The 14,459-nt window shown below is 43.6% G+C and overlaps 2 protein-coding genes across 3 annotated transcripts in view; one reads left to right on the top strand and one right to left on the bottom strand.

Moving 5' to 3' along the window:
• Window positions 1-8,362, top strand: part of tor2a (torsin family 2 member A) — a 24,565-nt gene extending 16,203 nt beyond the window's left edge. The window contains exon 6 of the mRNA XM_062959438.1: window positions 6,417-8,362. The gene's annotated coding sequence lies outside the window, so the exon portion shown is untranslated. The remainder of the gene's footprint in view (window positions 1-6,416) is intronic.
• ttc16 (tetratricopeptide repeat domain 16) overlaps window positions 1-14,459 on the bottom strand; it is an 18,972-nt gene extending 4,513 nt beyond the window's left edge. Inside the window, exons 1-10 of one of the 2 annotated variants that reach the window (XM_062959428.1) lie at window positions 14,374-14,459; window positions 7,147-7,331; window positions 6,918-7,008; window positions 6,623-6,766; window positions 6,400-6,500; window positions 5,068-5,194; window positions 4,486-4,700; window positions 2,725-2,972; window positions 2,434-2,575; window positions 2,188-2,353 (exon numbers count right to left, since the gene is read on the bottom strand). In XM_062959428.1, the coding sequence (XP_062815498.1) occupies window positions 2,188-2,353; window positions 2,434-2,575; window positions 2,725-2,972; window positions 4,486-4,700; window positions 5,068-5,194; window positions 6,400-6,500; window positions 6,623-6,766; window positions 6,918-7,008; window positions 7,147-7,331; window positions 14,374-14,400 (1,446 nt within the window). In that variant the 5' untranslated portion in view covers window positions 14,401-14,459. The remainder of the gene's footprint in view (window positions 1-2,187; window positions 2,354-2,433; window positions 2,576-2,724; window positions 2,973-4,485; window positions 4,701-5,067; window positions 5,195-6,399; window positions 6,501-6,622; window positions 6,767-6,917; window positions 7,009-7,146; window positions 7,332-14,373) is intronic. The other variant, XM_062959429.1, reaches the window with a different exon arrangement.

The raw sequence follows: 14,459 nt of genomic DNA, 5'->3' as shown, positions 1-14,459 counted from the left end.
AGAGTTGTCTCTGGTTGCTTGAGAGTTTGCTGCTAATCCACCTGGCCAACAAACAAATCCAAAAAGCCACAGCAACACGTGGCCGGGCACAGCTAGTAACATAGTAAAATACAATATATAAAAGATTTAACACAGTGCAGCGCCGAATATATATGCCAATCATCCATCAGACCTTGTGCAAAAGCCTTAATCCAATCCATGTCAACGCTGAGTATTTATTTGCCCCATTTGTACCCTGCCTTTCTCACCCTGGAGAGGACTTAAGGCGGCTTACACATTCAATGCCTACAGATACACATATCGAACGTAGATATAAAATAAACCAAAAATCAAAATTCATACAGTAACATTAAAACCTGATAATTAAAATCAAGTAAAATCACAGGTCGTAGTCTAAGGCCATTATATTTGAGGACATAAATAAACTTTAACTATAAATATAAATAAATATCTCCCAGGAGGGACTTGAGGCAGCTCACAGAACAAAACAAAACATAAACAATAAACAATCAATATTAACACCACAAATTCACAGCACCCCTGATTATAAACAACGAAATACAGCCATTGCTGTAGGTAAAAACAGCAGCTCAGAATTATAAAGTGTTTAATAGAGAATCTGAACGTCGTCATATGTATTATTAAAGAATCTAATTTATTGAAGTAATTACAATATTTACATAGCTCTGCTGGAGCGTAACATCTAAGCGTCCGTATCCAGAAACTGCACACTGTTCCCCTCTAGCAATAACTCTCTACTCTATGCATTTAACTCTTACACTACTGGAATGCTGCACTGCATTGCACATTACAGGCACACCCAATTAACTTGCTTTAAATAATGAAATACAGCCATTGCTGTAGGTAAAAACAGCACCTCAGAATTATAAAGTGTTTAATAGAGGATCTGAACGTCGTCATATGTATTATTAAAGAATCTAATTTATTAAAGTAATTACAATATTTACATAGCTCTGCTGGAGCGTAACATCTAAGCATCCGTATCCAGAAACTGCACACTGTTTCCCTCTAGCAATAACTCTCTACTCTATGCATTTAACTCTTACACTACTGGAATGCTGCACTGTATTGCATATCACAGGCACACCCAATTAAGGTTGTCATATGTATTATTAAAGAATCTAATTTATTGAAGTAATTACAATATTTACATAGCTCTGCTGGAGCGTAACATCTAAGCGTCCGTATCCGGAAACTGCACACTGTTTCCCTCTAGCAATAACTCTCTACTCTATGCATTTAACTCTTACACTACTGGAATGCTGCACTGCATTGCATATTACAGGCACACCCAATTAACGTTGTCATATGTATTACTAAAGAATCTAATTTATTGAAGTAATTACAATATTTACATAGCTCTGCTGGAGCGTAACATCTAAGCGTCCGTATCCGGAAACTGCACACTGTTTCCCTCTAGCAATAACTCTCTACTCTATGCATTTAACTCTTACACTACTGGAATGCTGCACTGTATTGCATATTACAGGCACACCCAATTAATGTTGTCATATGTATTATTAAAGAATCTAATTTATTGAAGTAATTACAATATTTACATAGCTCTGCTGGAGCGTAACATCTAAGCGTCCGTATCCGGAAACTGCACACTGTTTCCCTCTAGCAATAACTCTCTATGCATTTAACTCTTACACTACTGGAATGCTGCACTGCATTGCATATTACAGGCACACCCAATTAACGTTGTCATATGTCTTACTAAAGAATCTAATTTATTGAAGTAATTACAATATTTACATAGCTCTGCTGGAGCGTAACATCTAAGCGTCCGTATCCGGAAACTGCACACTGTTTCCCTCTAGCAATAACTCTCTACTCTATGCATTTAACTCTTACACTACTGGAATGCTGCACTGCATTGCATATTACAGGCACACCCAATTAACGTTGTCATATGTCTTACTAAAGAATCTAATTTATTGAAGTAATTACAATATTTACATAGCTCTGCTGGAGCGTAACATTTAAGCGTCCGTATCCGGAAACTGCACACTGTTTCCCTCTAGCAATAACTCTCTACTCTATGCATGTAACTCTTACACTACTGGAATGCTGCGCTGCATTGCACATTACAGGCACACCCAATTAACTTGCTTTAAACCATAAGGGAAATTTCAAACGACACAACACGTGTTTAGGAAATACCTCCGCCCTGGCCGGGTCCAGAAGGAGGGCCGTCACCACGTCTTCCTTGGCGTTCATCACCTCCTGCAGAAACATGCGGCTCTTGGCCCGGTGCAGGTAATACTTGAGCTGGCGAGGGTTGTTCTCAATGGCTTGGGAGAAATACGATTCGGCCTGCTGGTATCGCCTGAAAGGGAGAACGGGTTGGATGTGCTCTCCAACGCGAAGCTTGACCCGCAAGGCACCAACAAGGAGGCCTCATCCTACCTCTCCTGGAACTCCCGATGGCCCATCTCGTTGTACAGCCAAGCAATGCGTTTCCTCAGCAACGGGTCAGAGGGCCGGAGCTCCAGGGCTTGCTGGTAGTCGGCCATCGCAAAGTTCAGCTCGCCCAGTTGGAGGAAGCAGTCTGGAGCGGGGAGAGAAGACGGGAGCCATGGTTTCAGCATCCTCACTCAGCCATGACATGGTTCTTCAGTTTAACTACTGAGTAACCCGTGTGCCATGACGCGAATGCTTGAGAGTATCACTTGCTCGTGATAGCAGTGATGATAATACCTCCTCTGTTCATGTAGAGCCCCTTCTCGTCCTTCTCCCCCTTGATGGCCTTGTTGAGGAGGAGGACAGCCTCTCGGTAGCAGTCCTTGGTGTAGCAATGCACGGCGAAGTCGTTGTAGGTCAGGAGCACCTGCTTCTGCGCTTCGGCGCGCACCTCCTCGCCATCCTCACCCTTGCTGAGGCTTGCGGCTTTGAGGAAGTCATCGAGGGCGGCGTTGAAGTCCTTCAGACGCCTCAGGAGGGTTCCTCTGGAGAAGCAAGGAAGGAAGGAGCTCAGAAAAAACGTTGACTTATCCTCAACAGCCCTGTGCTCAGATCTTCCAATATTCAAGTCTTTTCCAATTTCTACTCTACTTCAAAATCAAGATTCTAGTCCTCATGGCTCGAGATTGAGACTCGGAACCTACTGAAGCTAGGTTTGGAGGCCTTTGAAGGCCACCGTTGTTATTGTTGTGTACCTTCTCTGGTTGTATTAGTCTGCCATTAGTCTTGTATTAGTCTCCCAGGCAGTGCAGCTACAAGGCTACTTGATGCTAATCAAGCTTACTAATTGGAAAATTCAAACCGACAAGGGTTCTTTCTCCCACCCTGGACATTTCACAGATAATTGAGTGTGCCTGTAATGTGCAATGCAATGCAGCCTTCCAGTAGTGTAAGAGTTAAATGCATAGAGTAGAGAGTTATTGCTAGACGGAAACAGTGTGCAGTTTCCGGATACGGACGCTTAGATGTTACGCTCCAGCAGAGCTATGTAAATATTGTAATTCCTTCAATAAATTAGATTCTTTAATAATACATATGACGGCGTTCAGATTCTCTATTAAACACTTTATAATTCTGAGGTGCTGTTTTTACCTACAGCAATGGCTGTATTTCATTGTTTAAAGCAAGTTAATTGGCTGTGCCTGTAATGTGCAATGCAATGCAGCATCCCAGTAGTGTAAGAGTTAAATGCATAGAGTAGAGAGTTATTGCTAGAGGGAAACAGTGTGCAGTTTCCGCATACGGACGCTTAGATGTTACGCTCCAGCAGAGCTATGTAAATATTGTAATTCCTTCAATAAATTAGATTCTTTAATAATACATATGACGACGTTCAGATTCTCTATTAAACACTTTATAATTCTGAGGTGCTGTTTTTACCTACAGCAATGGCTGTATTTCATTGTTTAAAGCAAGTTAATTGGCTGTGCCTGTAATGTGCAATGCAATGCAGCATCCCAGTAGTGTAAGAGTTAAATGCATAGAGTAGAGAGTTATTGCTAGAGGGAAACAGTGTGCAGTTTCCGCATACGGACGCTTAGATGTTACGCTCCAGCAGAGCTATGTAAATATTGTAATTCCTTCAATAAATTAGATTCTTTAATAATACATATGACGACGTTCAGATTCTCTATTAAACACTTTATAATTCTGAGGTGCTGTTTTTACCTACAGCAATGGCTGTATTTCATTGTTTAAAGCAAGTTAATTGGCTGTGCCTGTAATGTGCAATGCAATGCAGCATCCCAGTAGTGTAAGAGTTAAATGCATAGAGTAGAGAGTTATTGCTAGAGGGAAACAGTGTGCAGTTTCCGCATACGGACGCTTAGATGTTACGCTCCAGCAGAGCTATGTAAATATTGTAATTCCTTCAATAAATAACAAGAACCGTTGCTAGTATACACCCACTTGCCTCACTAGCAGCAAAGCCTCTGAAAGATGCCATTAGCCACAGATGCAGGCGAAACATCAGGAAGCAAGTCCCAGAATCCCTCGTACCTGAAGAGGAAGTAACTGGCCTCCACAGGGTTGTAGTCAATGGCCCGGTTGATCTTCACCAGGGCCGCTTTCAGGTTCGCCTTGACCGCCTTGGTGGCGGCTTGGTCCCGGGATCGCTGGGCCTCCTTCTTCAGGTTGCTCATCATCACTTGAGCCTCGGCGTGGTTCGGTTCTAGCGCAAGGGCGTCTTGCAGGTTGTGGAAACACAAGGTCACCTTCAAGGAGAAGACAGAAAGAAACAAACCATAGCATGACAAGTATGGACAAGTCGGGTTTTCGAGGGAGTGACGTCTCTCTGCATTTCGGAATTGGATGTCAACGAATTCCCGATCCATTTCACCTCCAAGGGTCCTGGCTCAGTCCCGGGAGACTAAGTTTATTTTCATCATAGCTACGAGAAGGCAAAACAACCGTACACATACAAAAGGTCTGTACTTGCACATGGCCGCAGTCAACAAAGAATATATACCTTGGCTTATCTAAACTTGACCAGTTACTGAGGATCCTCCTCACCTCTAAACCTGGTGTCTGTGATCTCACTTGTTTACTCTGAACTAGCAGGACCCGGGCAATGCGTTTTACCTTCCCAAAATGTTCGTAGAGCCGAGCTCTGAGGACGAAGAGGTCCGCGTTCTTCTCCTGCGCAACCTCTTCGTTGACCATCTGGAGGCAGTCGTTGAAGCGTTTCATGGCCACCAAGCAGGCAATGCTGGGGAGAGGAAGCGCATAAGAAAGTGGCATGTAAATAAAGTATTATTTTATTGTATGACACAGCAAACAAGATAGTCATGCTGGATTTCATATCACAAAATCACAAGTCAAACACTTCCTGAGTGTCTAGTACTGTGTGTTGTATTTTCGGATGATGCATGCAGATCCCAGTTGGGTGGCCTTTTGCAGTTGGCAGATCGTAATTTTGTCAATGTCTATTGTTTCCAAATGCCGGCTGAGATCTTTTGGCACGGCACCCAGTGTGCCCATCACCACCGGGACCACCTGCACTGGTTTCTGCCAGAGTCTTTGAAGTTCAATCTTGAGGTCCTGATAGCGGCTGAGTTTTTCCCTTGTTGTTTTTCACCTGGGATGGCGACATCAATGATCCAAACCTTTTTCTTTTCCACAACTGTGATGTCTGGTGTGTTGTGTTCCAGAACTTTGTCAGTCTGGATTCGGAAGTCCCACCGTATCTTTGCGTGCTCATTTTCCAAGACTTTTGCAGGTTTGTGATCCCACCAGTTCTTTGCTGCTGGGAGGTGGTACTTGAGGCATACGTTCCAATGGATCATTTGGGCCACATAGTTGTGCCTCTGTTTGTAGTCTGTCTGTGCAATTTTCTTACAGCAGCTGAGGATATGATCAATGGTTTCCTTGCAGAGTCTGCATTTTGGGTCATCAGCTGATTTTTCGATCTTGGCCTGAATTGCCTTTGTCCTGATGTCTTGCTCCTGGGCTGCAAGGATCAGGCCTTCTGTCTCCTTCTTCAGGGTCCCATTCGTGAGCCAGAGCCAGGTCTTCTCCTTATCAGCTTTTATAATAATAATAATAACTTTATTTTTATATCCCGCCTCTATCTCCCCAAAGGGGACTCAGGGCGGCTTACATGGGGCCAAGCACGAATAAAAACAATAGCAATATAAAACACAACAATAGACAAAAAACATGCACAATTATAAAAATTTAAACATTAGCCAATAAAAACAAATGACAAGAACTAATACAAACATGGATTTTCCATTGACATTGAAATTTTCCTTCAATTTTGTCAAGGAACTTTTCATGCAATGTTTTGTGGTGCCAGCTGTCTGCTCTAGTTTGTAGTGCGGTTTTCTTGTACTGATTTTTTGTTTGTTATGCTTTGAGGAGTTTCTGATTTTTGTATTATTATTGTTGTTGTTGTTGTTGTTGTTATCTTACCTCCTCATACGGAAAAGCTTATTCTGAGATTCCAGCTCCGCGGCGCGGGTGAAGGACTCCAAGGCTTCCAAGTAGCAGCTCTGCTCGTAGAGACACTGGCCCTGAAATGTGAACGCAGGACGGGCATCACGACTGAGCATCGGTAACATCAACGTATGGCTTCTGGACTACTACAACTCCCATCTGCGTTGGGGAATGCAGTCCAGGAAAGGCACGGGTTCACCTGCAGGTGCGAAACGAAGGCGAGGCGGGCAATGACGCTCTCCTTCCGCGAGGACAACGAGTAGGCCTTCCGGAGGTGCATCATGGCCGACTTGAAGTCGCAGAGCTGGAGGAAGGCCTCGGCCTTCTGCTCGTAGAGCTCTCCCTGCGGAAGTGGGGACAAAAATGGATCGGATGAAGTCCTTGCACTACAACCAACGCGAAAGACTTTGCAATGTGGAGCTGTGCATTCAATGCTTTGTGAACGCCAGTATGCCCATGCTTGCTACAACTGGAAGCCCACCATCATCCAATACCTTCGTAGGGTCCAGGTTCAGGGCCTTGGTGAAGCAAGTGATGGCTTTTTCCCATTCTCCCTGAGAGAAGTACCGGTTCCCTTCCTGGTAGCTGAGGAACGAGACAGAAACAATGTCGGAGGATTTCATGGCCAAAATCACTGGGTTGTTGGGAGGTGTTAGCTGGCCCTGATTGTTTCCAGACTGTTTCCAGTCTGGAGGGCGGGAGGAAGGGAGGCTCATGGCTCACTGCTCTTCGGTCTTCCTCTGCAGGAGGCCTTGGTACGTCCCCACTTTCTCGGGACTCTTCACGTAGCGCAAGGTCTCGGTCGTCCCAAAAATGCGCCGCAGGGACTTCTGCCGGGCCTCCTCCAGCGCTTCCTCCGTGACGGCGGTGGGGAAGAACCCCAGGCTGTTGCCCGCCGTCTTCCCATCCTGGAGGAATATAAACACAGGCCAGGTTGTTGTTCTAGTAGCATTCTCTCCTGATGTTTTGCCTGCATCAGTGGCAAGCATCCTTTCCTGGTGAACCAATGCCTTTCCTGGACTGCTTTCCCCACCTCTTTTGGCAATATTGGCCAAAGCAGATGGGAGTTGTAGTAGCTCCAAAACAGACAAGGGTTCTATGCAAACATGAAAACATGATATAATAATAATAGGATATAATACATATATAGGATTATATTATGCATATATTCACATATACTGTATATATCTATATATATAAAAGAGTGATGGCATCACGGCGATTCACAAAACAACAAAAGTACAGGCCCCCCAACCTCAAAATTTGACAACACAACCCATCATCCACGCCTCAAGGTTGATACAACAAAAAGAAAAGAAAAATAAAATCCTAATTAGAGGGAGAGCAATATTTTTTTATCCAATTGCTGCCAGTTTAGAGGGCTAATCTCTGCCCACTTGGTTGCCTAGCAACCAAGGGACAGCCAGGTTTCAGTTAGGGACAGGCAGATTTAGGCCTCACTTAGGCTTCTTCCACAGATTATCTAATTTGCACTGGATTATATGGCAGTGTAGACTCAAGGCCCTTCCACACAGCTATATAACCCATTAATAATCTTATATTATCTGCTTTGCACTGGATTATCTTGACTCCACACTACCATATAATCCACTTCAGTGTGCATTTTATACAGCTGTGAAGAAGGAGCCTCATATAATCCAGTTCTGAGCAGATAATATTGTTGTCGACCGCGTTTTAGGGGATCGGGGCCCTTAAGGAGAGACCCGATCCGGTCCTGAGAGAACGGACCTTGGCGGAGCCAATAGGAAAATATGAGCCGCAATACAACCTGAAGCCGAAATGAAGAAGGTCCGCCAAAGTTGAAGGAAAATCCGCCAAGGAGTCTTTATTGAGCAATTCAGCTGAAGAGGACTCTAGTAGCGATCATTCGGTCTACTAGGGTCCCATACAATCAAAATAAAGCCATATTTATACAAAATTTCAGTCTGACAGCCCTTTGAATTTCCCGCCCTGCTCCCCCGCCCATCTGATCGTTGATAGGCTAGAAGGTTGAACGAGGCGGGCTTTCGTTTCCCGCCTTGCTCCGTTGGCCCAATAGGAAGCTGCCTTTTGTCTCTACTTGGGCCAATCAGGAAAGAGAAGGCGGGAGTTGTTGAAACAATGAGGTGACAGGGCAGGAACTGGTGGATTAAGTCCTGCTAGACCGATTTCTTAAAGGGTGCTTAATTTATTAATGGCTGCAATCAAGGGTGTCCGGGTTTCTGTCACGTATACAGATTTTAGATATGCCTTGGGGTGTCAGAGGTGGAAGCAAAGATGGGTGGTGATGAGCCATATTGACAGGCTCTGCAGGGCGCCTTCCTGAGGTGTCCTGGATTTTCCTTTGGGTGAGATATGACAATGTTTGCCTTGGGGCGAATCACCTTTAGGTCAACACTCCGAATTCAGCGACTCAAGCCCTATATTGTCCATGCAATTTGAATTTGATTGGGTTTAGCGGTGGCAGATTATCCTTTTCATAGAATCATAGAATCATAGAATAGTAGAGTTGGAAGAGACCACATGGGCCATCCAGTCCAACCCCCTGCTAAGAAGCAGGAAATCGCATTCAAAGCACCCCCGACAGATGGCCATCCAGCCTCTGCTTAAAAGCCTCCAAAGAAGGAGCCTCCACCACGGCCCGGGGGAGAGAGTTCCACTGTCGAACAGCCCTTCTCACAGTGAGGAAGTTCTTCCTGATGTTCAGGTGGAATCTCCTTTCCTGTAGTTTGAAGCCATTGTTCCATTGCGTCCTAGTCTGCAGGGCAGCAGAAAACAATCTTGCTCCCTCCTCCCTATGACTTCCCTTCACGTATTTGTACATGGCTCTCATGTCTCCTCTCAGCCTTCTCTTCTGCAGGCTAAACATGCCCAGCTCTTTAAGCCGCTCCTCATAGGGCTTGTTCTCCAGACCCTTAATCATTTTAGTCGCCCTCCTCTGGACGCTTTCCAGCTTGTCAACATCTCCCTTCAACTGTGGTGCCCAAAATTGGACCCAGTGTGATTCCAGGTGTGGTCTGACCAAGGCAGAATAGAATAAGGGGGAGCAGGACTTCCCTGGATCTAGACGCTATTCCCCTATTGATGCAGGACAGAATCCCATTGGCTTTTTTAGCAGCCGCATCACATTCCTGGCTCATGTTTAACTTGTTGTCCACGAGGACTCCAAGGTCTTTTTCGCACACACTGCTGTCAAGCCAGGCATCGTCCCCCATTCTGTATCTTTGATTTCCATTTTTTCTGCCGAAGTGAAGTATCTTGCATTTGTCCCTGTTGAACTTCATTTTGTTAGTTTCGGCCCATCTCTCTAGTCTGTCAAGATCGTTTTGAATTCTGCTCCTGTCTTCTGGAGTGTTGGCTCTCCCTCCCAGTTTTGTGTCGTCTGCAAACTTGATGATCGTGCCTTCTAACCCTTCGTCTAAGTCGTTAATAAAGATCCTGAACAGAACCGGGCCCAGGACGGAGCCCTGCTGATGGCACTCCACTTGTCACTTCTTTCCATGATGAAGACGACGCATTGGTGAGCACCCTTTGGGTTCGTTCGCTTAGCCAATTGCAGATCCACCTAACCGTAGTTTTGTCTAGCCCACATTTTACTAGTTTGTTTGCCAGAAGGTCGTGGGGGACTTTGTCGAAGGCCTTACTGAAATCCAGGTACGCTACATCCACAGCATTCCCTGTATCGACCCAACTCGTAACTCTATCGAAAAAAGAGATCAGATGAGTCTGGCATGACTTGTTTTTGGTAAATCCGTGTTGACTATTAGCAATGACCGCATTTGTTTCTAAGTGTTCGCAGACCACTTCCTTAATGATCTTTTCCAGAATTTTGCCTGGTATTGATGTGAGGCTGACCGGACGGTCATTGTTTGGGTCGTTCTTTTTTCCCTTCTTGAAGATAGAGACCACATTCGCCCTCCTCCAATCTGCTGGGACTTCTCCCGTTCTCCAAGAACTCTCGAAGATAATTGCCAGTGGTTCTGAAATAACTTCCGCTAGTTCCTTCAGTACTCTTGGGTGTAGCTGATCTGGCCCTGGGGACTTGAATTCGTTTAGAGAGGCCAAGTGTTCCTGGACAACTTGTTTCCCTATTTGGGGTTGGATTTCCCCCAATCCTTCGTCCATTCCGTGTTGCTGAGGTTGAAGATGGCTTTCTTTTTCTGAGAAGACCGAGGCAAAGAAGGCATTAAGTAGTTCTGCCTTTTCCCTGTCCCCTGTCGCCATCACCCCATCTTCTCCTTGCAATGGCCCTATCGCCTCCTTTTTCTTCCTTTTTCTACCAACGTAAGCAAAAAAGCCTTTTTTGTTGTTTTTTATGTCCCTGGCAAGCCTGAGCTCATTTTGCGCTTTAGCCTTGCGAACCTTTTCCCTACAGGTGTTGGCTATACGTTTGAATTCTTCTTTGGTGATTTCTCCCCGTTTCCACTTCTTGTGCATGTCACTTTTGAGCTTTAGCTCAGTTAGGAGTTCTTTGGACATCCATTCTGGCTTCTTTGCACTTGTCTTATTTTTCTTCTTTGTTGGCACTGTTTGCATTTGCGCCTTGAGTATTTCACTTTTGAAAAACTCCCATCCATCCTTAACTCCCTTGTTTTTTAATATCGGCGTCCATGGAATGCCGCTCAGTAATTCCTTCATTTTTTGGAAGTCAGCTCTCTTAAAGTCCAGAATGCGTGTTTGACTTGTCTTAGTTTCAGCATTCCTTTGTATTGCAAACTGCAGGAGCACATGGTCACTTGCCCCTAAGGATCCAACCACTTCAACTGTGTTGATCAGGTCTTCCACATTTGTTAAGATTAGATCAAGAGTTGCTGATCCCCTTGTTGCCTCTTCTACCTTCTGGACCATAAAATTATCTGCAAGGCAAGTGAGGAATTTGTTGGACTTTGTACTCTTGGCTGAGTTTGTTTTCCAGCAGATATCGGGATAATTGAAATCACCCATGACTACTATATCTCTTCTTTGTGCCTGTTTGGTCAGCTGTTGACAGAAGGCTTCATCAAGTCCTTCATCCTGACTCGGAGGTCTGTAGTAGACACCCACGACAAGATCTTTTTGAGGCCCGGTTCCCTTGATTCTTTTGTTTTTGGGAAGGGAAGCCTGGGTCATAGGAAATGGGATAAGTTCTGGGGTTCAGGTTGAGTTCAAAATATTTCCTATTTGATTTCATGACTTGACAATTATATGAAATAAAATGAAAAATAAAATAAAGTTGGAATATAAACCATGCTGGGAAAAATACATATTTTCCGGGGATCCCAAAGAGTACAAATACATATAGGCAGATAGATAGCTTTCATGGAAATAAGGGAGAATCCATAAAAGTGAGTTACATTGCATAAAGGGGAATCATGAATGATATAAACAATTGAAAATATTTGATAAGAACGAAGTTCATAACATCTGGAGAATCCAGCATGGAAATTCATAAAAGTGGAGTTTTAGCAGCATGATTTTACAATTCATGAAGTTGTTATCTCTTGCCTCAGAGTGCAGGGATAATCCACAGTAAACTCCAGTAAAAAGTCTCAATCACCTTCTACTATAAATATATGGAATATAGAACATAAAGTCTTGATTTTTGAACTATCTTTTACAAAGTCCTGGGGGGGAGGGTGGTCACCTCGATCACAATATAAGATTAGAAATATACAGTAGAGTCTCACTTATCCAACGTAAACAGGCCGGCAGGATAAGTAAATATGTTGGATAATAAGAAGGGATTCAGGAAAAGCCAATTAAACATCAAATTAGGTAATCGTTATACAAATTAAGCACCAAAACATCATATTATACAACAAATTTGACAGAAAAAGTAGTTCCATGCGCAGTAATGCTATGTAGTATTTACAGTAGAGTCTCACTTATCCAACACTTGCTTATCCAATGTTCTGGATTATCCAACGCATTTTTGTAGTCAATGCTTTCAATATATCGTGATATTTTGGTGCTAAATTCATAAATACAGTAATTACTATATAGCATTACTGTATACTGAACTACTTTTTCTGACAAATTTGTTGTCTAACATGATGTTTTGGTGCTTAATTTGTAAAATCAGAACTTAATTTGATGTTTAATAGGGTTATCCTTAATTCCTCATTATCCAACATATTCGCTTATTCAATGTTCTGCCGGCCCGTTTATGTTGGATAAGTGAGACTCTACTGTACTGTATTTACAAATTTACCACTAAAATATCACAATGAATTTAAAACACTGACTACAAAAACATTGATTATGAAAAGGCAGACTGCGTTGGATAATCCAGAACATTGTATAAGCGAATGTTGGATAAGTGAGATTCTTCTTTAATATGAAATATTTACTGGGATAGAATAATGCAGAACAATATAATCTCTAAAACCAGGACAGTAAATAAACAGGGGAATTCCAGACAGGAAACAATCAGGGCCAGCGAACACCTCCCAACAAAGTATTCCCATCATCAAAGTCTGGAAAATCCTCTGTTTTCTCAGGGCCACAGACAGTAGAAGCACATAAAATATCGCAAACAAGGGAAATTCACTCTGAAAACAAGGGAATTCCAGACAGGAAACAATCAGGGCCAGCTAACACCTCCCAACAAAAAATTAACTCAGGGAGGAAACAGCCAGGCTTTAAAGCTGCAAGGCCATTACATCCTAATCATTTTTCCTAATTGCAGCATTCATACTTGCCTCCAACAAACAAAAAAAACCAATCAGAAATATTGTATATTCACAACCTTTAGGAAATAATATCCCCTGATGGCGCAGCGTGTTTAAGCGCTGAGCTGCTGAAATTCTGGACTGAAAGGCCACAGGTTTGAATTGGGGGAGCGGAGAGAGCCCCCACTGTTAGCCCCAGCTTCTGCCAACCCAGAAGTTCGAAAACATGCAAATGTGAGTGCATCAATAGGTACTGCTCCGGCGGGAAGGTAACGCCGCTCCATGTAGTCATCCCACATGACCTTGGAGGAGTCTACGGACAACGCCGGCTCTTCGGCTTAGAAATGGAGATGAGCCCCAACCCCCAGAGTCAGACACGACTGGACTTAATGTCAGGGGAAAACCTTGACCCTTGACCTTAACTACCACCAATTCCTCAATACTTTGTTTCCCAGACCACCAGACTTCGCCACAGCAACGCGTGGCCGGGCACAGCTAGTCTATATATAAAAGAGTGATGGCATCACGGCAGTGGACAAAACAACAAAAGTAAACACCCCACAACCTCAAAAATTGACAGCACAAACCCTCATCCATGCTTCTAGGTTGACACAACAAAAAGAAAAGAAAAATAAAGTCCTAATTAGAGGGAGAGGAATAATTGTTTTTATCCAATTGCTGCCAGTTAGAAGGCTAAGCTCCGCTCACTTGGTCTCCTAGCAACCCACTCAGCCCAGGGGACCCTTTACCTTAACTATCACCAATTCCTCAATACTTTATTTCCCTTACCACCATACTTCGCCACAGCAACGCGTGGCCGGGCACAGCTAGTAACACATATAAATATATTACATATATGATTATATTATTTATATATACACACACACACATATATATGTTATATATATATACCGGGGCTGTGGCGCAGACGGGAGAGCAATGAATCACTGACCAGGAGGTCATAAGTTCGAGGCCCACTCGGAGCTATGTTATTTGTCTTTGTCCTATGTTAAAAAGGCATTGAATGTTTGCCTAATATGTGTAATGTGATCCGCCCTGAGTCCCCTTCGGGGTGAGAAGAGCGGAATATAAATGCTGTAAATAAATAAATAAATACACACACACACATATATATGTTATATATATATACACACATACACATACATACACACACATACAGGTAAATATACTTTTCTGTACTAAGATGTGGGAGGGAAACTTAAAAAAAAGATGGGCTCAGAAGGGAATAGAAATGTTGAGACTAGGGTCAAGGGAGTTGTAGTGCAAAGAGTAGCTCTACCTTCACTTTGGGGGCCTCCACCTCCATCACGTGGTTGCCACTGCGTGTCTCTTGGTTGCTAAGAAACGAACGCAACCGACCACTAG

Source organism: Anolis carolinensis, unplaced genomic scaffold (assembly GCF_035594765.1).
Source record: "Anolis carolinensis isolate JA03-04 unplaced genomic scaffold, rAnoCar3.1.pri scaffold_7, whole genome shotgun sequence".
NCBI lineage: Eukaryota > Metazoa > Chordata > Lepidosauria > Squamata > Dactyloidae > Anolis > Anolis carolinensis.
This window is presented reverse-complemented; position numbering and strand designations above follow the sequence as displayed.